Source organism: Acinonyx jubatus, chromosome E2, assembly GCF_027475565.1.
Source record: "Acinonyx jubatus isolate Ajub_Pintada_27869175 chromosome E2, VMU_Ajub_asm_v1.0, whole genome shotgun sequence".
NCBI lineage: Eukaryota > Metazoa > Chordata > Mammalia > Carnivora > Felidae > Acinonyx > Acinonyx jubatus.
The window spans coordinates 33,030,387-33,053,344 of record NC_069396.1 but is presented as its reverse complement, the minus strand read 5'-3'; the positions used below and the strand labels follow the sequence as shown (position 1 = coordinate 33,053,344).

At 54.0% G+C, this 22,958-nt stretch overlaps 1 protein-coding gene across 2 annotated transcripts in view; it reads left to right on the top strand.

Moving 5' to 3' along the window:
* Positions 1–1,494: 1,494 nt before the first annotated feature.
* NKD1 (NKD inhibitor of WNT signaling pathway 1) overlaps positions 1,495–22,958 on the top strand; it is an 81,014-nt gene continuing 59,550 nt past the window's right edge. Inside the window, exons 1-3 of one of the 2 annotated variants that reach the window (XM_027044529.2) lie at positions 1,495–1,708; positions 1,837–1,869; positions 2,589–2,722. In XM_027044529.2, the coding sequence (XP_026900330.1) occupies positions 1,684–1,708; positions 1,837–1,869; positions 2,589–2,722 (192 nt within the window). In that variant the 5' untranslated portion in view covers positions 1,495–1,683. Of the gene's footprint in view, positions 1,709–1,836; positions 1,870–2,588; positions 2,723–5,030; positions 5,151–22,958 lie in introns of those variants that run through there. The other variant, XM_027044530.2, reaches the window with a different exon arrangement.

Sequence of the window (22,958 nt, the reverse complement as noted above, 5' to 3'; positions counted from 1 at the left end):
GGCTCTGTGCTGACCGCTCGGAGCCTGGAGCCTGCTTTGGATTCTGTGTCTCCCTCTCTCTCTGCCCCTCCTCTGCTCATGCTCTGTCTCTCTCTCTCTGCCAAAAATAAATAAACATTAAAAGAATTAAAAAAAACTACTTTTATTTTAATTTTTTCTTCTAGTATAATTAACATACAGTGCTATATTAGTTTCAGGTGTATATAGGAGTCAACAATTCTACACGTAACTCAGTGCTCTTCACGATAATGCGCTACTCTTAATCCCTGTTTCTTTTTACTTAAAAAACATGCGGCTACTAGAAAATTTAGCTTTACACATGTTGCTCACATTAGCTTTCTTGGCAATGCCGCTTTAAGGAGTTGGCAAAAAGGGCAGACTTGAGCCTCCATTTTACAGACCTGAAAACTGAGGCTCACGCAGAGAACTCAGTCCCGGGGCCAGAGCCGGTCTTCTCACTCTTCTCACAGGGTTTTCTTTCCCCATGCCCAGGCTGACGGGTACCAGGCCCAACTTGACAGGCCCACCGTGTCCCCAGTGGAGCAGGCATTCTCCCTGACAGCCACAAAGGTGGGGTGGAACCCCTTGATGTCTCCCTCCCCTCCGCAGAAACTTCCCCAGACAAAACAAACAAGCCCATGGGTCTGGCGAACTGCAGCGGGGAGCGGAAACCAAGGAAGATCAAAGGCCCAGCGGTTACCCCCTTCCGGGCCGCGCAGCTGGCAGCGCGCCTCGACCCCAGCCAGGAGGGCACCCACGGGCACCGGTATGAGACATCCGAGTGACTGGCTGGCAACTCGTGGCTTTCGGACACTTGTAGCCGCCAGGAGTGGGCCGGGCTCACAGTAGGCTCAGGCGCGGTGGGGCTCCTCTTGGACTCCCAAATCAAAACTTACAGAGGGGCGGAGGGAGGGGGAGACATGGGTAATAAGCGAATCCTTTCTGCAAAAGTCAGGTCGTGGGAAGACTGGGAAGGGGCCGCGAAGCAGGCTCGCAGCAGACCCTTAGCGCCCCAGCAGCGTCTCCTTTTCCGACCTCAGTTTCATCACCCGTAAATTGGAGCCGCCGAGTCCTGCCCTGCCCTCCTCCAGGAAAAATAGAGCGGAGGGAAGGCGCAGCACCGTTAGTGGAGCGGTGGTTCTGGAGAAGGCAGGACCCAAGAGGGTGTCTGTCCCAATACGCCTGCTGGCCAGAGGCCCGCCCCCTACTCCGGTCCCGAGTCCTCGCTTCTCCGGTCCCGGGTCCCGACCTCCTCGCCCCCTCGCCCCCTGGCCCCCCGGCCCCCACGGCCCTCCAGCTCCCCGCGCGGGGCTGAAGACCGCAGCCTGGAGGGGGGCGCTGTGTCCGCCCGGCGGCGCCTGGCCCCGCCCTGTCCCGCAGCCCCGCCCCCCGCCCGTCCCCCGCCCGCCCCCTCCGCGGCCCGCCTCGCCTTTGATGCGCCGCGCCCGGCCAATGGGCGCGCGGGGAGGTGCGGGCCGCGGCGGCGGGCTGGGGGCTCGGCGCGCCCGGGCGTCAGTCGGGCCGCGGCGACGGCGGCAAGAGCGCGTCCCGGCGCCGCCTCGGGCTCCGCTCGGCTCAGGGTTTCTCCAGGAGGAGAGCGAGGCGAGGCGAGGCGCGGCGAGCCGCCGGCCCCGCGGACCGGGCGCATGGCTTAGGGACGCCCCCGCCCGCCGCGCCCCCAGCATGGGGAAACTTCACTCCAAGCCGGGTCAGTGTCCCCGCCCGCGCGCCGGCCCCCTGGCCCCGGCCGTCCTCGCCCCCGCGATTGCTAACTCTCTGCCTCTCCTTTCTTTCCGGCTCCCGCCGCCACCGCCGCCGCGCGCGATGTGCCTGCAGCCGCCGTGTGCAAGCGCAGGGAGAGCCCGGAAGGTAGGGGCGCGCGGGGCACCGACCGGGGGGATGGACGGGGAAGCACCGCGGACGGCGGCGGAATGGCCTAGCTCGCGGGATCTTATTACCAGGGCCACCCCCACCCCCTACTCCGGCCACCAGTTCCACAGACCCGCTCCGGGAGCAGCCTTCTTGCCCCCCCCCCCTTTTCTGTTCCATCCACCCGCTCCTCTCCGTCCTGTGCTCTCTCTTCTGACCCCCAAGCCCTCCTCTCGCCGTCCCCGCCCTCCGCGCTCACTGCGCCCCCTCTTCAGACTCCTAAGCCCCTTCCCCCAAGATTCTGCCCCCTCTCTTTCCGGCCCTCAACCCCTTCCCCCGAGATCTGGGCTCTTGCGCGCGCTGCTTCCCTCTCCTCACCCTCCGTTTCCCTCTTCCCCTCATCCCGTGTTCATTGCACCCATCTTCTGATCCTCACCCCTCTCCTCCGCAGTCGCGGCCTCCGGCGCTCGCTCTTCTGACCCTCAGACCCTTCCTCCGGGGTGCTGCTCCCCCTTCGCGCACCCCGTTAGGTCCCTGCTCCTGGGGCTTCGCTGGACCCCTTTTCTCCTGATTACCTGCGTCCCTTTCTCGGATTGTGTCCCGGCTCTCAACTCCCTCCTGGCCCCCGCTGCCTCTGCCGCGCCCGCTCACCCTGGTCTCTCGGGTAACTTTTCGCCCAGGGGCCAGACTCAGGGGGCTTCGTGTCTTCCCCGCCCCAGGTGACAGCTTCGCCGTGAGCGCCGCCTGGGCTCGGAAAGGCATCGAGGAGTGGATCGGGAGGCAGCGCTGCCCCGGCGGCAGTTCTGGGCCCAGACAGCTGCGGGCGGCGGGCACCGTTGGCAGAGGAACCCGGGTACGATCCCCTCCTACCCTCCTTTCAGCCTCAGAGACGGGCCTCCTTACCCACCCACCCCAACTTTTAGCACCCTCTTGGCACAGCTTAAGTCCAGAAGCCCCTTCTCAGCTGCCCCTGCCCCCCTAACATGACCCTGTACCCCCATGTCTTGGGGAACCTTAGAGGTGGCACAGGTGATGCAGTCTCCTGCCCAGCTGGGGAAAGAGGGCTGTTTGGGAGGAAGGTCCTAGGTGATGAGGTGGTACAGGTCCAGTCTGTGGGGAATCTTGTCTGCGCTGGAGGGATTTGGGGGCCTGCTCTGACTTCTTGCCTTGTTTCTGCGCCAGCATTCAAAGGTGGATCTGGAGGGGGGTGGCTAATAAGACAGGGAAGGCATGAAGGAGGGGTGTCTGGGTGGAGGGCAGGACTGTGGTGGCCTCCAAATGTGTTCCAAGTGTCTGTGGCGTTCATCAGTACCATCTGCCCAGGAACCCCCAGTAGAAAGGGCTGTGATCTGGGTAGCAGAGTTTGGGGGGCACTGAGACCTGGTAGGTAGGTTTGGGGGGCACTGAGACCCCGTCATTTGGCCCACAGGGAGAGAGAGGGTCTCATTCCACTGCAGCCCGGGCCTTGCCCCAGTAGGTCCCCGAGGCTGGAGTTGTTCCTGGGGGAGCAGTAGTCGTGACAGGGGAGCGAGTGAGTCAGGCCCCAGCTCCTGGCCTGGGACTGGTGTTCACAGATGTCCTGTGAGCTCTGGAACTCTGCACGGGGCTTTCAGATGGTCTGCGTGGAACTCGAACAAGCCAAGGATCAAAGGATCAATCAACTTTTTGATGTGACATTTAATTTTTTTTTTTTTTTTTTTTTTAACTTAGAGGGGGAACAGACTGAGTCTCAGGTCTGGTTAGTTCTTTGGTCTCATCCATGGGCTAGGGAGGGGCCTGGGGAGTCTTTGGAGGTGTGCGTGTGTTTCCGGGCGGTGGCACCTGGGCTCTTTGCAGCAGCCCCGTCGCAGGGGGCCGGTGTTGGGAGGTGAGCCTGTGGATAAAGTCGACTCTTGTCATACTTCTTGTATGAAGTAACCTCTGGGTCTGGGAGAAGCCCCCGCCTCCTCCTCTGGTGGCTCGCTTTAGCTGGGGGCTTTCTCTTCACCATTTTCCTTCATCTGTTGGCTGGGCTGGAATTGGAGCTGCTCTCCCCTAGGAAAGGTCAAAACTTGGTGGGTGGGGGGCACTGCGGTTGGGGCCCTTGAGAAACAGAGCCACAAACTTCCCTTTCTTCCCCCAGCGTTTATAGTTTTTGATCTACTTACTTATTTAAAGCCCAGTGAAAATGATCCGATTTAGCCCTATGAACAAATGCATTTGTAGCTCGAGACAGAGGCCAACTGAGAGGATTTCCATTAATCAAGTTTTGGGTTTTTTCAGCCTGTTTATTTTTACAAAGTATTCCTGCAGAATGACATTTATTTGCAGTCCCCCCCCCCCCCACCTTTTTTTTTTTTCCTTTCCTCAACTGCCAGGCAGCTTGCTCCATGCTTTAGGGGAAACTTGAAATACAGCGAGGGCTTACTTCAATTGACTTTTATCTTCAAAGCCATAACAAATGTTACCCGCATGTTTTTGGTGGGTCTCCTTGGCATCCAGTCCTGGAGGATGGGAGGGAGGAGGAAGGAAGGAGAGGAAAACAAAAGTCTGTCGTTTTTAATTAAATAGTAGTGTTCCCAGCAAGAGGAATGTGAGCCAGTAAAAGTTGCCATTGGGGGAAATGAGGGAGGGTGGGGAGGGGGCCCCAGCTTAAGTCTGTGGCTTTGGTGAAGTCACGGAATTTTGTTGCCTGGTTTCTTCCCCCAGCTGAGGACAGCGTGGGGGTGGTGCTTGCCCCCTCCCTTCCTCGCCCCCCTCTCTCGCAGAAACACTGAGGGGTCATTAATGTTTGTTCAAAGCACTTTTGAAGATGTGAGACACAGAGCCATCAGCGTGACATGTGTTAGTGGTGGCGGAGGGTGGGCCCCGCCATCCAGGATATTAAGGGGAGGAAGCCTCTGCTTCTTTGGGAGTTATGCTTGGTGACTAGGGTCCGGACACCTGCGTTCCTACCAGTCCCTGGCCCAGCCACCGCATCTGCAGAGTGGGGGCTGGGGAGCCCACCCTGGGAGAGGTCAGGGTAAGCCCAAACGTGTAGGCCTGCATGGTGGGGGCCTGTGCAATGATTTCAGGTGGTGCCTCGAGGAATGTTTGTTATCTTAATAGTGAAGCGCTGCTTTTCCCAGGAAAGGTAGTAACTAGGACATCAAACCCCCGATTTCACGGATATCATCGCTTAGGATGAAGCTAAATTGAAAGAGAGCGGTGAAAGTTGATTCCGGGAAAAATATTAAGTACAAGCGGTCAAAGTCGTGACTGTGGAAACAGGATGCTCAGAGTTTGGGAAACACCGAGAAATGGTAAGTCAGACAGCAGTGAGCAACCTTCTGTCCAGTTTAATTCCCATGATTCCCAGTGGCACAGAAAGGGTTCTTCCGTTAGCGCAGCGGGAGGTAGGGTGTGGGCTCCAGAGTCTGCCGGATTCCAGGGGCTGTCAGAGGTCCCCCCGCCAGCTCCAGGCCCGGCTTGGTGGTGGCCTCTGTCTTCACTCCTTCACATGGCCTTTCACCAGAGTGGCTGGAAACATATTAGTGGTTCATCCAAGTAGCATTATTATTATTGCGATGAGAACTAATTATTAAGTACCACGTGTATGTCAAGTACTTTGCTTACATTATCTTACTCCTCCTTATAACCCTATAAAGTTGCCAGCCAGCTTGTGTGAACTCTGTCTTTCTCCCTTTCTGGAGCACTGTCTAGACCACAGAGGCCACGTGTGGTAAAGCCCTGTGCTGGACCATCTGCCCCGAGGGCGCCACGCTTCATGTCCAGAGAGATGGCATGCTGACCCGCTGCTGAGTACTTTGGGAAGAGGCAGGCTGTGGGGCAGGCGGAAGGGGCCCCTGCTTGCCGTCTTCCTCCCTGACCGGGTCTGAGTAGCTTAGTAAATGTTCAGGGTGGGTCCCGGTTGCATGCAAGGTCCTGGGATATGAGAGGGTGACCTCGCTGGCACCAACCTAAGCCTGACCTCCTGAATACAAAAATAAATGAGGTCAAGCTCTGCCACCAGAGCTGGTCACCTTGTATAAGCCATTTTACCTAAGCTCATCTGCAAAATGGGTATAATAACATTCCCATCCCTGGCAGGGTTATGGCAGATGACTCCTCAAAGAGCTCAAAAGGGAGAAAGGCACCGGGAGGTTTGCGGAGGCACCGGTGGGGGTGGGGACGGGAGCCCAGATAACAAATCCAGAGGTTTCCCACCTCCCCTGCCCGGCCATACCGTATAGAAGCACGTGGAGGGACACAGGCTAAGGCCAGGGCTTCTGCTCTTCCTGTGGGTACATGACAAACTTCAAGGAAACTGGAGCTCAGAGGAGAAAAGCGATGAGAAATAGGAGGTGTCCACGTTACGAGTGAAGAACAACAAAGCGAACAGTTTATATGCCAGACAACAATGTGCTAACCAATTAGAAATTTACATAAGCATAACCTCAAAGAGATAAAGAAGGATAGTGAAACATGAAGCTACAACAGGCGGTTACAAAAGAGAACCAATTGGAACTACTGGGTCTGGAAAATGTAATATAATATAATGAGCGAAGTAAAAAAGCTCGGTAGGTGGAAGGAACAGCTTAATGGACCCAGAGAGCCTGATAGGAAAACACCTGGAGAAGCAGAATCTGCTCCCGCGGCGTGTACATGCGAGAGCATACGTGAGTGTGGATGACCAGATTTAAGGCGGTCCCCTCCCCACCCGCCCCCCATTTGGCCCTTTTGTTCTTTTATGGCAAAACTGCCTGAAGAAACCGGCTGAGAGCCGTGGTGCCGGTCGGCCTGCCTCTGGATCGAAGGTGGCTGCCAGGAGGGCTGGTAATTTGATTAGGGGGCACCTAGCGCATTTTGATATTGGGGGACGACTGGGAGGGTGCAGGCCGGGCTGGAGCCCGCGGGGACGTGTGCGGATGGGTGATGGGGTTGGAGGCTGGCTCCTGGCCCAGCTGCTGCCCGAGTTGCCGGATTCCAGGGGAATTACCCTTGAATGATACCAGTTGGCACAATTAAAAGGCCCCATGTCTTCACCATATGGAAAGCGTTAGGCCTCCTTACGTGGTTTCAAAGCTATGTGCCGGGAGGTACACTTGACATTTGAGGTAAAGCATAAATTAAATATTTGGTGTTTCAGAATTAAAAGATGATTTGCTTTGAGGCTGGTGGAGGCCTCTGGGCCTCCACTTGCTGGCATCTTTGGGTTCTCGATGGAGGGTCTCCTCTGTCCGTGGCACCCGGGACTTCAGAGCCCCACCTGGCAGCTTTCTTTACCCCTGGGGAGCAGGGAGGAGAGAGTGGGGAAGTCTGAACTGGGCAGGATGCTGGGGGGGGGCTTCTGGTTTCCAGTAGGGCTTGGGTCCCTCAGGGTGGTGCCGGGGGTGGGCGAGGGTGTCATACTCTGAAGGCTTAAACGAATCTCTGTGATGTGGTCTCTGGGAGACTTCGAGAAGCGTCTCATCCTGCCTTCAAAACTCTTCTTCTTTGAGAAGAAAGTTCCCCTGGGCCAGGCCGGTGCGTGTTCTGTTTCCTTGAATTCAGGAAGAGCCCCTCTTTCAGGACGTCAGCTATTAATTATGATTAATAATGAATTGTTATTATTAACTCCCTAGCTGTACCAGGCATCGAGGACATAGTGGCACAGAAAAGAGATGTGGCACCTGTCCTCCTGTGGCTTCTAGTCTAAGAGAGGAGACAAAAAGAATCCACACATAAACAGCCAAATTAACAGGCAGCAGGCCTTGGGAGAAGCTGTGTGAGTGACATTCGAGCAGAGACCGGAAAGGCCGTGAGGAAGAGGGTGTGGGAGCGGCAGGTTGGTTTTTGCGCGAGGAGTAGCCGACCGAGGCCCCGGGCTTGCTACTGTCCCTGAGAACTGGGTGGTGTTTGGGTTGGGATGGTGGACCCCAAGGGGCTCGCAGCCTGTGGGGACTACAGATCTCTCCTGGTGCTCAGTCTTTCTGAAGAGCCCTGTGCGTGAATGGCTCTTGGCATGTTTGAGCCACCTGCCCCCCTGGACAGGTATGTGGGGTGGAACCGGGTGGGTAGTCAGTGTGCCCCCCGCCAGCCATTAGCTTGCCCCTTAGATGTGATTAATGTGGATCGTCATGGACGTGGGGACTTGGGGGCTTTACTCTGCCTGTTTGGATGGATTCATTGCCCCTGCTACCCTGAGGGGAGAGGAGGGGCGCCTGTAGGGCCAGAAGCCCAGTTGTGGGGGGATAGAGGGGACCTGAGGGGTGGGATTGGATTGGCTGCTCAAGGCAGAGAGAGGCACCCCACGGGCTAGGGGACAAGAGCCAGGGACAAGCCAATCCCAGAGAACGGTTGTGAGCCTGTGCCTGAGGGTAGAGGGTCCCTTGCCTTGGTTTACCAGATGTGTCTGAGGAAAGGGAGTGCCGAGGAACCCTGTGGTCAAGGGGCCAGTGCCCTGGCCAAGAAGAGATCTGCTACCTCTGGTGAGCCAGGCACCGCCCCCCGCCCCCCCCCCCCCCCCCCGCAAGTACTAGCTTGGGGGGTGCTTATAGTCTCACTTGCTGGCTGTGAGTTCCCAGTGTGCTTCGATTTAGAAACTTTTGGAATTTTTAGGTCGCTTGTTGGATTCCAAAGCAGGCGCTTCCGGCTGCCTCCCTGACTTCCCTTTTCTTTTTCACTCACACATGTTCTTTTTGTGGCTCTTGTCTCTCACAGACATTCTTTCTCTTGCTCTCGCTCTCTCTCTCCCCCTCCCCTCCCCTCTCCTCCGCCCTCTCCTCCTCTCCCCGAGGTAGGAAAAAATTCAGACTCTCACAAACAAAATATCTGCCATTCCATCTGAGGGAGAACTGAGGCAGGAGCCCAGAATATCCTGGAAGAAACGCCAGAGAGAGCTGAAGGCCTCAGTTGTTTAATCTGGAATCTTTGATGTCACCGGGCTCCGTTTATCCTGGGAGGCTGCCTGCCTCTTTAGGGCTGGCTTCAGACTCTCCGCATGAAGAATGGCCTAGAGCCTTCAGGGTCTGGAGGAAAAGCCTGATCACTCCCCGAAGGGCAGGCCTGACGATGCTGCCCCCTCCTGCCAAGCCCAGGTGGGGTGGAGAACCTTTTCCAAACAAGCACTTCCAGAGACATAAGTAATTCTTTGATAACTTCGCGGGGAAGCAGAGGGGGCCCTTTATCCATGTGGGCAGCAGTCACAGGGCTTTGCGAGGAAAAGCTCAGGTCCCTCCGTGGGTCATCCCTGGCCCCAGAAAGGCGGCTCTGCCTACCCGGGTGTGCCCCGGGTGTGAGTTTGTTTAGAGGGCTCCAAGGAATTGGTCTGGGCTTCACTTTCCATACGTGTGGAGCCACGTGGGTGGCGCCCTGTGTGCGTGGCCTTGTGTGTGGCTGCTGCCTTTCAGAGGACCCAGGGGTCCTGGGGGGTGGTGGGAGGGGGCTTCGCAGTGGTGTGGCCTCCCCTCCCTCCTCCAGGCCTCAGGTTTTCCAGCTGAGAAGTAGGATAAAATTATTTATTATTATTTAGCATGCATACTATGAATGCATTTTATTCAAGTCGGTCCTGCATCTATGCCTTAGATGTTGAGTACCTATTTTAGGCCAGGTATACATTTGCTCTGCCAGTAGAGCTGGTACTTGGTTCACGGACTGTATATACTCCAGTAGGAAAAGGAAAATAGTTTTAAAAACAAATGACACAATTGAAGTTGTGATTCGTACCTCACAGGAGGAGTACTGGGTGCTTTGAGAACATGGATTCGGGATCAGAGTGAATCTGGGTGGCCGTTCATTCCCTAGGTGTTCGAGTGTGCTTACGGTGTCGTGGAAACTAGGAAGCATAAGGCTCGGTTCCCGCCTCACCTAACCTCGAGTTTAGCGGAACTAAACGTTCGTCTTTGCCTCCCGTCCGTTTTTCTTATCTTATTGCATTGGTTAGAATCCCCTTTACTGTTTAATAACTGTTTGCTGCGTATCGAGTTCAGAAAGCTTTTTTTAACTCCTGGCTTGCTAATATTTTTGAAACCGGGAATAATGATTGAACTTTGTCAAGTGCTCTTGGGGCGTTCTCATCCTTTGCTAATGTGATAGATGATTCAGATGCGTGATTTACATCACTAGACTTCCTCGTGTTCAACTTCCTTTGCATCCCTAAACTCCATCTTTCTTCGTCATGAGACACTGCTGTTTTAAAATGTTGCTGCATTGGACCTGCTGATATTTTCCTCTGGATTTTGCATCGGTACCCATGTAAGATGGGTTCATAGTTTGGGAAGGTGGATACTGCACAATGGAGACAATGTTAGCGGAGTGTTGGAGGACACTCTGGGGGCTCTGAGAGTCTGGAGCAGGGAGCGCCAACTGGCCTTGGGTAAGAGGTGGCCTTGGAGGAGCTGTGATTTAGGCCCAGAGGTGAATCGCGGAAGGGGTGGTGGAGAGCAAGGCAAGGGGAAGGGCCGTGTAATAGTTGTAAGAATGTCTGCTAGATGGGCCAGCAGCGAGTGAGAAAGCCTTGGAGTCTAGAGGGCGGTTCATTTGAGATGCTGATCGCGGTTCATTTGGCTGAGGAGGGATCACCTTCTGGGCCCGGGGGCCTTCTCAAACACGTTATGGACCTCAGTGCTTGTCTAGAGGGGAGGCAAGTGGCGGGCCCTAAGTGAGGGGCCAGCGGGACAGAAGTGGGGGAGTGCTCATGCAGGGGAAGAAGGAATGTGGAGACCGGTTCTCGGTTGTAAAAATACCGTGGAGGGTAAAGAGGAGTCAAGTGACTGTATCTTCTGGGCTCAGTGAGAGATTCTGGAATGTCTGCATTGGTTCAGGCATGACACTTGGTTCTCAGAGGATATCCAGGGGGCCCTTGAGGAGGCCACCAGCAGCTGGAGGACCAGGAGTAGGAGAGCAGGACGCTTCAGCAAACTGGTCGAAGGGGGTCGGCTTCCTGGGGGCACAGAGCAGCGTCGAGGAGGGCAGGGAATGGACGGGGCTGGGGATAGCAATAGAAGAATCAACTCCAGGCCTCAGTTCCCTCATCTGTAAAGCGGGGATGGTGAAGGTACCTGCTCCACAGGGTGCTTTTGTGGGGACTCAAACTGCAAAATGGTTCTAACTGCCTGGCACGTAAGTAAGTGCTCAGTACAAGTTATAAGGCCATCAAGAGGCACCGGGCTTTGGAGATTTGGGGAGGACTTTTTGAAGGAGGTGGCATGTGAGGAGGGCTCTGAAGGATTTTGAGGCTGAGGGCAGGGGTCAGAGTTGAAAAGGGAAGAGAAGTCATATTAATGAGCGCAGCAGGCTGGGTGGAGACCAGCGGGAGGGGTGGGGGCTGGTGGCCCCTGAGGGGCACCCGTCCTGTCTCAAGGGGGCAGCACCCCTCAGCTCCAGCCTGCTGACCAAGGTGTGGGAATGTGGCCCTGGCCCTGCCTTCTGATCATGAAGAGAATCCAGCCATCTGGGCTTTTTTTTTAAGTTTATTTATCTATTTTGAGAGAGAGAGAGAGAGAGAGGGAGGGAGAGCAAGCGTAAGCAGGGGAGAGGCAGAGAGAGAGGGGGGCAGAGAATCCCAAACAGGCGCCGCGCTGTCAGCACAGAGCCTGATGTGGGGCTCAGACTCAGGAACCGTGAGATCGCGACCTGAGCTGAGGTCAAGAGTCGGGTGCTTAACCGACCGAGCCACCCAGGTGCCCTCCAGCTGTCCGGCTTTTTATGTGAAATCATTCTGATTTAAAGAGATTATCATCAACCGAATACCGTTTTTAGAAAATAGTTTCTTTGGGCGGGCCCGGGCAGCTAGACTTGGCCTGTTGCGCCCTGGCCTGTGAGATGAGACGTCCGTGGGGTACAAGTGTGTTCCTGGTGATAGCATATACGCACAGGTCTTAGGCTTTACATGCAGCTTTTGCACGTGTTGTTCCCCCGTATGGTGCAGGTGAGAGGTGGGCTCAGCAAATGGAAGTCCTGGGTCCAGCCTTGCAGAGCTGGATTCGGGCTGCGTCTGATCAGAGAGCGCAGCCCAAGCGAAGGCTGGGTGCTGGGGAGTCGGGGACAGTAGGTTTCAGTTTGGCCGAACGCTCTGGGAGGAGCAGGTGGGGGTGAGCACAGAGAGATGTGGTTTGGGCCGCTTGGTGGACAGCTCTAGTCCATATTTCAAGCTTGCCTTGGTTTTCCTGACCTCCGTTAGACCCGCCGTCCGGTTCGGGCCCCTTTGTGCTGAGGCCCGGCGTGTGCGCAGAATAGGTGTCGGAGGTATGACTTTCGGAATCAGACTCTCTGGGTCCGAGTCCTAGCTGCGTGTCTCCCCAGCCGGGTGGCTCGTCTCTGGTCCTCAGTTTTTACATCCGTGGGATGGGGAGAGTCCTGGCTCCTAGCTCATGGAGTTGTTCTAAGAGCGAGATGAGTTGGTTCCTCTTGGCAAATCAGGGAGAGGAAAGCAGGTGTCTCTTCTCTTACAGCTTTCCGGTGTCACTTGCTGATGATCGCCCGCGTGTGCACTGCACGTGATGCGGAAAAGAGCAGGCCGTGGTGGGCCAATAAGTGGGGGAGGGGTATAGCGTGAGAGGGAGAGAGAGAGAGACTCTCAAGCAGGCTCTGCACTGTCAGCACGGAGCCCAGTGTGGGGCTCGAACTCACCAACCGTGAGATCGTGACCTGAGCCGAAACCAAGAGTCGGACGCTTAACTGACTGAGCCACCCAGGCGCCCTGATTTTATTTTTTTGTTGATCTCGCCTTTCTGGCTGGATGGGAGGTAGGGGAGAAGCCTCTGGAGCTGATTGGCTGGCCTGCTGTGTGCTGCCCGGGGCCCCCGGCCTCGAGTACTGCTCTGGGGCCCTGGAGAGGCTAGGGCAGAGCATAAAGGGCCCCTGTTGCCTTCAGGCCACAGGTAAGGGCTGGGGAAGACCGGAGCCTCCCAAGTGGACTCAGGCCCAAGGATGTTTTTCTAATTCCAGAAGGCTACGCATGCTGGCAGGCCCCTCACACAGAGGCTTTGGCTTCCAGCAGCTCCCCTGAGTGGGTCTGGGGGTGCTGCTGAGGGATGCCACGGCCAGTCTACACCTGGCTTCTCGAGGGAGCCCGGTTACAGGGCAGTTTTTGACCTAAACTCTGTTATTTTACCCTTCTCCCCCCGCAGTGATCTAGAGCGACTTCAAAAGCAAAAAGAGGATGTAAGAAAACTACAGACCAGGAATGAAGTTGCCCTTTCAGTGGGCACTGGGGACTCCCTTCTTGTTCCTTTGCCCTGGAAATTCCAAAGAGCCTGGTGCCTCGGTTGGTCTTGGCACATGCCTCCGTTTTCAGTGTTCTGTGGCTGTAGCCTCAGTGGGGCTCCTAAGTGCTCAGCATATTCTGCACCCCATGCTGAACCATCTGCTGTAGATCAGGCCCTGAGCCAGGCGCTGTTCTTACCACTCAGTTCTCACAGCGCCATTGTAAGGCAGGTACTGGGATCGTCCCCATTTTACTGCTGGAAAAACTGAGGCTCGAAAGGAGTCTCCCTCCTTGCCCAAAGTCACTCGGTGTGGAAGTGGAATCTTGCTCCAGCAAGATTCAAATTCAGGTTAGTCTGGTTTTAGAACTGCCTTAAATCGTTATAGAGGAGATTTTTTTTTCCCCCTTAAGCTGTATGTGATAATCCCCTTCGTGGTTCATGAAATCAATTTAGTGACCAGCATTAAAAAAAAAAAATAGAATAAAAACCAGAGAGAACAATGACCAAAGTGAGAGGAAATACTGCTTTGTGTAACTTTGTGTTTAGTTTGTAGGCATGGATATTCATGTCTATTGATAATAGATGGATAGCTAGATCAATCTAGGTCTCTGTATATCTACATACACATCTATACTCAAATCCATATATAGGGAGGCCCATTCTAAAATGTAATTCTTACTGTGGGTTGAGGTGTTAGGAGACACTGATGTTTGGTCACTGGTACAGATTCTGAGCCTGGATACCCTAGGCCAGCTTCTTACTAAATGTGTGACCTTGGGCAAGTTCCCCAACCTCTCTGCACCAAAGTTTTCTGTCTCAGCTTCAGGGTCTTTCGGTTTGCTGACTTTCTGGTCACAACAGATTCTCCCAGGATTGCCAGGGGTGCTCTCTTGCCCACCTACTCCCTTTGCTTAGGGCATGAAGAGAACGAGGCATCCTTTGCGGGCCCCCACGTCCTCCTCCTGAGAAACCAACCTCTGAGCAGCAGCTGCATCCTGCAGGAACACGTGGCTGAATCTTTAGGGTCTGGACAGAGTACTGTGTTGTACGATTTGCTTAACATTATGCACTTTGGGATGGACCAGGCAAGGGCAGCTTGTCTGTGGCTCCACGTGGCATAGTTGGGGTGGCTCAAGCAGCAAGGGGCCAAGAATTCCACTTGGGTCCTATGTCCGGGGCCTTAGCTCCCTTCCACGTGGCCTCACCACGTGGTTAGCTTGGGCTCCCTCAGAGCATGGCGGTCCCAGGGTAATCTGCCTCCCTACATGGTGGCGGCCTTCCCGGGAGTACAGAAGTGGGAACTGCCAGGCCTTCTGAAGGTTTGGGCCCGGAACTAGTGACCCCACGTTCTCCTTGTTAAAGCAGGTCACAGGTTTAGCCCAGGTTTAGGGGAAGGGGCAAAAATACTGGGAGGTGGGATTTCTTGGGGGCCACGAAGGTAGTCTTGCAGAGAGGATGTGTCTTCTGGAGAGAAACTGCCCAGTGGCTGAGTAGGAAAAAGGACTTCAAGGTGTCCATTGGACTTAGGAACCTGCTGCTCACAGCCGGGTGTGGCGGGAGTTTGTCTTGGCAGAATGACAGCAGAGGCAGGACAGGCCTGGGTCATGAGGGGACTGGGGAAGCCTTGAACGTGAGCCGAGCACATACTCGTGAGAACATCCTGGGTTGCGTTATTTGCAAGAGTGAAAAATGTGTAATGACTCAGATATCCATCACCAGGAGACAGGCTAACAACAGACCATGGGGTAGCTGGGTCACGGATTTCTCTGCAACTGGTAAAACCAGGGTGAGTTAGGGTGGGCAGTGGGCTGACGGGAAGGAGGCCCTGAAAGGCTCCTGAATGAGCAAAGCAAGAGCAAAACATAAGTATAACGGGGTCCCGTTTTTGCGGGATGCAAAAATCTATTCAGGCCTGTGTCTGTCTGTTTACAGGTGCACAGAGAAGGATCTGGAGGGATACACTGCCAAAGGCTGCTTCCCTAAGGATTGGGGTGGTGGGGGGTGGTGAGGAGAGAAGGAATTTCACTTTTCACGTTATACGTTTCTACTTTGTTTGATTTTTTTTTTTTTTTTTGGTCCAATGAGCATGGGCTACTTTTGTATTTTTCAAAAAGCCAATACATTTTAGAAGAGAATGAGAGATGAGAAACGGATCACATGTGCGGGAACTCTGTGGAGAAGCTTTGCTGGAGAGGGTGGAGAGGGAAGATGGTGGGGGGAGGGGGGGATGTGGGGTTGGGAAGGGCGCAGGGCACAGTCGAGGACCATCTGCATCAGAACCTCCCGTGTGCGGTCTGAGATGCGGAGAACTTGGGTCTCCCTCCCCCTGGATGCTCTCTGAATCCAAGCCTCTCTATATTGGCCGACACCTGTCCTGGCTGGACCCTGTAGGAAGGGCAGCTGGGGAAGGGCTGAAGGGGGAGGGCTGAGGCGGGGAGGGCACTGCCCATCTGGAGGGCTGGAGGGGTGGAGAAGGGGGCACAGTCCCTGACTCCTGACGAGCTCAGTCAATGGTTCTGTTTCTCTCTGTGCATTTCCGCACGGCTGTGGCTCTGTAAACCTATACGTGGGCTTAGAGCTTTACTGGCAGTTATGATACCTGGCCTTTCAAGACCTGCCAGGACCCTCGATTTATAACTGGAAGGAAGGAGATGTTAAAAGGACCTCAAGACTAATGCCGTCCGGTAGAACTTTCTGTGATGATGGTGATACTCTGTGTCTGCACAGAGGAATCATTAGCCACCTGTGGCCGTTGAGCACTGGGGATGTGGCTTCTGTGACTAAGGAACGGAATTTTAACTATATCGTATTGGAATTAATTTAAATGTAAATGTAAATAGCCACATAAGGCTAGCAGCTTCCTCATGGACAGCGCAGCTCTGGACCAATGGAGAAAATCCTGTGCTCCAGCACATCAGGCTGACCCCATCCTAAGGGGGGAGGGTCAAAGGGGTTATTTGCAGCAGGTGGTGGTGGAAAGAGCTCTGCCCCCAGAAAGCGCTGCTCTGCGGAAACCCTTCTTGGGGTCTTTCCAGACCCTGCTCCTTGGAGGCATGGCTTCCTTCTGCATCGGAGGGCCACTGCTTGGCCACTGCTGCGTGGGGGATGGGAGAGATCGTGGGGTCCTTCCAGGTGGGTGGGTTGGAGCATCTTCTCCTGGTGTCACAGATCAGGGCTTCCTGGCCTTCTTAATCTGCAAGGGCCTTCTTGACATCTTGCTTCCGGGGCTCTTAGGCAAGGACTTGCCTGCTTGGCTCTGGTGTGCGGAGCTGGGAGGCAAAACCCACTCCTGGGGCAGGTGCCAAGAGGGGCCATTTTTTCTCCAGGAGGCAGGGCCAGAGCCTTATGGTCTGCAAAGCCTTCCTCGCAGTCATTTGTCAGGCATTTAATGTTTCCAGAACGGAGGAAACTAAAGCCAGACTGCAGAGTCTACGGGGCAGGTTTTGCGTGGCCCGGCACCGTGTCTCAGGGCCTTTTGCTCCAGAAGCGTCTGCCAGGTGGATGAGGCTCAGACGGGCTCACGGCTTGGTCAGGGAGTGCACGGCCCCAGAGGGCCAGGAGTTAGGGTCCGGTCCACACCTCCTTGCACAGAGCCGTGCTGCTCTGAGCCCTTGAAGAGAGCCTCTGCTCACGTCTCCCCTGCCCCTCAGAGAGGGTCCTTATCTTTTTCCTTTTCGTAAATGAAGCAGTGTAAAACGAAAAGAAAAGAAAGAAAGAAATTCAAAGTAGTAGTGAAAGTTATGTAATAAAAAGGAAGCCTCCTTGCCATCTCCACCACTGTCCTGCCAGCGCCCTCTCTCCAGGCATCTGGTTCCGGTTCCTCGAGGAGCTTCTCGCCTCACTCTGTGTGGATGCACCCTTTTCCCTTGCAGATAGCACAAGCCCTCTTGGCCAACAGGACTGGGAAGCACTGGTGTTTGTAGGTTGATTGGAAAATGGAGTTAAGGTGGGAAATCATGAAAAAGTGTTAGAGGAGACTTTGTTTTAACTTCAGTTGCCTGTCGGTAATCTTGCTTTGTTAACAGTGTATCTTGAAATCAGTCCTTATCAGTACATTTAATCTTACTGCTCCTCATGGCTCTCAAGCCTTCCATTCTAAGGATGGACCATAATTTGTTGCACTGATTCTCTATCGTTGGGCAGCTAGGTTGCTTATGGGCTTTGTGCATTTCTGCAGCTTCGCTTCTGTACACACACCTCTGCCTCGACATACACACCCGATGTGATTTCCAGGTGTGACTACCATTTTTCTGGCAAAGCCAGAGTTTCTCCCCTGGGCTAATATTTTCAAAATTCAGGGGGACAGCAGCTTCAGGGGTGGGGCAGGGGGTTGTTGTGGTTAAGTCAGTATAACCTTTCTTGGGGTGGCTTAGTCAGGATCCCTTGGGTTTTAAACCCACTCCACTGTTTCGTACACAGGCGTGTTATTGGCCTGTGTTAACTCCAACTCCAACTCCAGAGAGCTCCAACTCTGTCCCGGGTCTGTGGTCTGTGCCTTGCTCTGCTTTTCTTGGGCTCGGCTTTGTTCTCAGGCAGACTCTCCCCAGGTGGTGGCAGTTTGGCATCCAGTGCTCCGGGCTGCTGTTCCAGGCTGGAAGAGAATGTTTCGGCTAAAGCCCAAGCTGGGCTCCCATTGTTTTGACTTGGCTCACAAGCCTATCACAGAACCATGCCTCTGCCTCTGATGGTCCTGGGTCACGAGGTCATCCTGGAGTGGGGGCTGGGATCAGCCCCAAACCTCAAGGGCGGGGGGGGGGGGGCGGTGGTGGGCGCCTCACTGGTGCACCTGTAAGGAAAAAGCACACTGGATGGGCGAAACCAACAACATCTGTGCACCGCCTGGTCCCGGGAGTAAAACTCACTGATTGCTGCTCCTGTCAGCAGCTGGCGAGCGTGGGTGGGGACAGAGCAGACGACAATTAGCTGCCTATCTGGGGAGAGCTGCTCCTGGGCCCTGGTAGTTTGCCACCTCCTCCATGCAGCCCACACGGGCCTTTCTTTCAAACCCCTAGCTTCTCTTTCGAGAGACCCTTTTGAGAGTCTACTAAATCTGATGGTGTCATTCGCTTCACAGAAATGCTCTTCTACACCTTTAATTCCAATTTCAGGGCACCCATAACCTCCCAGTTAAGACTCTCTGCCTAAGTTTGTATGGCTTTTTTGTTTTTAACCTCATTACTTATGTACTTTTTATCTTACGTGGGTCTTCTCCTAATTCCAGGGACCACAGAGCTTTGGATCTGGGTTTTGGATCTGGGTTCATAGGCAGCTGTGGTGACCATATTGATGTTGGGTCTTAATTTTCTCACCTGTAAAATGAGAGGGGGATAAAAGCGCCCACCTCTTGGAGTCGTTTTGAGGATGAAATGAAATAATGCACGTAGCAACTTAAGGCTTGGCTTGCAGTAAGCCCTCTGTAACCATGCTCTCCAACCCAGTAAGGCTGCCAGAGCTGCTGGTAGGTTCTGGAAGATTCCCGGGAAGCCCCACTCCGTCTCTCGGGGGTCCAGCACAAGAGCTGGAAGGGGCTTGGTTGCTGTTTGGTGGATGAAGAGGTTCAGAGAGAACATCTCTGCTGAGGAGTCGCTGGGGGCCGATCACCTCTGTTTCTGTTTGGGAAAACTAAGGCCTAGGAGGCCTCGTGACTCATCCAGGTGTCTTGCGGCTGGTTTGGGTTCGCTGTGAGTGCCGTTACATTCTAATCTCAGGACACCCCTCGCTTATTTCAAAAACTGTGTCTCCTGCCCGCCAAGGTCAGGCCGCAGGTGACGGCTTAGCTGTGCATTACGGGACTTGAAGGAGTTCTCTGATCTCAGCAGCGCCCCGGACCGTGGCTCCACCGCCTGCCTGGCTGAACACCAGGTCTGGGCTGGCGGGTATTGTTCTGCAGAAATGCGAACTGGTGCTTTGCTTTGAGAGTATTAAGACACAAAGTCCCTGTGGTTAACAGCAAATTAATCACAGTATTAAGGAGGGAAGGTCTGGGTAGACATGACTTCACGAGCCTGTCGTAAAGTCTGCCGCTGCCATGTTTCACTCTCCAAGATTTTTGACTTTCAGAAAAGGAACCGCAGATAGAGTTACCAAGTTTTACAGAAATATTTTTACTGGGCAGAAGATTGCTTTATGGTGAGAGCTGGTTATTTCAGGAGACAAGCAAAGAGCCCTTTATTCTCACGTTCCGTGGGAGGAAAATATTGTGCTAGGAGGCCCGCTTCTTGGATGGGCCCTTGGAGAGGCTGGGCTGCATTTCTGGAATCGGGAGTGGGTGACACCAGATGGGGGTCCGGGGCGGGGAGGGGTGCTGCTGGGCAAGCACCCACCTTCTCTCACCCCTCCCCTGGTGTTTGGGGGCTTTGTTACACAGATGGAAGGAAGCCTAAGGTCACAGAGCAGGGAAGGGATGTGGCAGAGGTGGGCTTTGGCCTGGGGGCGCGAGGCAGAGAGGGGAAGAAGGCGGGGTGGCGCGCCAGTGTGTGAGACCCCCGGCTGGCAAGAACGCACGCCCGGGTCAGAGCCGTCTGCCATTTATCAGGTGTGTGACTCTGGGTCCACAGCGATCGGAGTGTCCTTTTTCCAGGCGTAACGTGGGGCCTCCCCAGTTATCCAGCACTCGGGCCCGGGAGGATAAAGCGAGAGGACCCACGTCCGGCATTTACTCATTTACTCAATCCGTAGCGTCCGCAGTGATTACTGGAGGCAGGGAGACTGGCCTTCCACCCACATTCCAGAACCATCTCACCCTGCCGCTTCTTTGACTGGTGCTGTCCAGTACAGCGGGCGTGTTTCCTGAGTCCCGAAGACTTCTGGTCTGATAACGCCCGCAGTGAGGCGTCTGAAATCTGGGCCACCCCAGCCGGTTGGAGACTTACGGGCCTCATTCCTGGAGCTGGTCAGGATTTCAGTTCACGGAAGGGACTGTTCTCTCCCGGAAATCAGGGGAAAAGATACTGGCTTGGTTGGACCCGAGGAGGATGGGTTCGACCTCCGCGGACTAAGACTTGGTTCTCCCCTTCCCCCCTTGGTATAGAAGAAGAATGCCTGTCAGAAGTTGTGTTTGTGCCTGGAGCTGCCATGTGCCTGATAAGGAGACAGCATCCTTGCCCCCTTCTTGCTTCTGACCAAAATCCCTTTTAAGTTGGGCGGTTGGCGACGGTTGATTTATTTCGTTCTCTTCCTCACCTCCCTTTCAGTATTTAGAATGTGAGGGAGAGTTTATCTTGTTCTCCAGGAGATGTATCGCTTCAGCTTTGGAATGGCATCCAAGTTTACAGAATGGAGCCTGGTGCCCAGTGCCTTCTGGTAAATATTTTGGGAAGCTGGATTCCGCTGGCATTATGGCCCGTGGGTTGGGCAGCGGGTGCTTTTCCACGGCCGGATGATTGGACCCGGACCCTTTTTATACAATGCCCCGCGCACGGGCTACGCGCTGAGGCATCTGAGCGCCCAGAATCCCTGCCTCTCAAGGGAAACAATATTGCTTTAGCAGGGTGATTAGAACTCTGTCCACTGTGGTAACCGCAAGCTCCACACGGTTATTGAGAATGTGAGATATGGCTGGGCTGGATTGCGAATGCTTAGCAGATTTCAAAGGCTTAGTATAATAACAAAGGATGTAGAATTTGTCAACAATTTTTACATTGATTACATATAATGATAATACTTTGAAATGACAATATTTTAGCTACATTGATGAAATTTCATTATTTAAAAAATATTTTTTAATGTTTATTTTTGAGGGAGAGAGAGAGACAGAGCATGAGTGGGGGAAGGGCAGAGAGACAGGGAGACACAGAATCCGAAGCAGGCTCCAGACTCTGAGATGTCAGCACAGAGCCCGACGCAGGACTCGAACCCACGAACTGCGAGATCATGACCTGAGCCGAAGTTGGACACCCAACCAACTGAGCCACCCAGGCGCCCTGATGAAATTTCATCATTAAAATTAATTTCATCGGTTTCTTTTTCTTTAATGTGGCTACTAGAAAAATTTAAAACTATATATATACATATATGTATGTGTGTGTATATATATATATATAATATATATACATATATATTATATATATAATATATATACATATATATTATATATATGGCTTGCGTTTGATTCCTATCAAGCAGCATTGGTCTAGATTCTAGACCATTCTTGATGATATTGCCTCCAAGTAGGCAAAACTTGGTTCTTGGGGTGGGGGCAAAAACTTGATACTCTTTATAGGTATGAAGCACAAATATACATATAGATCTACATAAATAGTTACACAGTATATTTATGGTATTAAAATTTCAAGTGATTAGGAAAAAAAGTCTTAAGTAGGCTCTGTATGGGGCAGGGGGCAGATAATGAAGCCTGAGAAACCTTGCTACAGGGACAGCCAGACCTGAGTCACATGCTGGCTCTGCCTCTTATTAGCTGTGTGACCTAGGGTGAGTTCCTTAACCTCTCTGTGCCTCTGTTTCCTCATCTGTAAAATGGGAGGAGAGATGGTACTTACCCCACAGAGCTGTTGTGTAGATTAAATGTGAAGCCCTTTGCTCAGTACCCAATAAATAGGGAAGTTATTATTAATTCTTACTCATATGTGATAAGCGAGGCTTCTGGAGGCCGAACCGAGGGCAGGGGCGTGGGGTGCGGCGGGATTTCTCCTTCTAGAACTTACAGAGTGACCATAATGTCTGTTCTCCTGTTTTTCCATCTGGAAATGTGTTGCTGGGCAGACCTTAACATATGCACAGCGCTTTGCACTGAGCGCAGCATGTGGCTTGGGGGGTATTTGAGCGCTGGTCACTCCCACCCCCAGCCATATCAACACCGTGCCGGGCACTGGGGGATTCACACTGGGGGCTGTTCATCAGTGACCTTTGCCGGGCTTGTGGCAGAGGCTCATGGCCGCCTCTCCTGGGCAGGCGGGTGTCCAGCTGTCAGGGCCAGGCCGGGGCAGTGCTGGACATCTTCTCCCTGGGGCCACCTGCAAAGGGAGAGCCGGGAGGAATGTGGAGGGGTAAGAGGGGCTGACCACTGACACCGACAATTGGATTAAAATTCCCTTTCAAGGCCTTGGAAATTGTTAGTGACATGGACCCTGGCCTGGGGACCGCTGCCTTTCCATAGTAAAACCAAATTCCGTCTTCTGAAATCACAGTTGAGAGACACAGATGCCAAGGCTCTGCCTTCTGTGCGAGGAGGTGGTGAGAGGGACCGGTCAGCAGCACGGTGGGGGTGGGGGAGACCTATTGGCCGCTCTCCCTGCTAGATGCCCCGGGCTTCCCGCACATGATGGCCTTGGGGGGTGAGTGGGGGCCTTGGGAGTCTCAGGTGGTCTGGAGATCTTGGGTACCCACTGCTTGACCCCCCCCCCCCCACCCCATGCCACTCACACACCGAACATAACCTGTCCAAACTGGCTCCCTTCATCTTCCTGGGAAACCCACCACTGGCCCTCCATTCACCTGCTGCTCCATTTGGAAGCTGGAGGTCATTCCCAACTCTTTCTCTCAGCTCCACACTGCATAGCTGACAGATGGTCACTTTTGTCAATTCTGTGACTTAAATGCATCTCAGATTTGCTGCTCGCTACTATCCCGGTCTGGTCGAGGCCACACTCAGATCTCACCTGGAAGGTTCCAACAGCCCGTGATGTTACCTTCTGTATTTCAGCCAGTACACATTGGGATTTTACAGAATCATGCCCCTCCTTAAATCCCTACCACGCCTGCCTGAAGCCTTTAGAAGAATGTCACATCCTTCCCATAGTGGACAAGACTAAGTACCATTTGCCCCTTTCCCCCTCCTTGCCTCCTACTGCCTTCCCCTCACTCCCTCGGTCTCAGCCACTCTGGTCCTTTTGGAACACACCCATCACACTCTGACCTCAGGGCCTTTGCCCATGCTGGCCCCTCTACTTGAGATGTTCTTCCCGATACAGTTTGCCTGGGTCT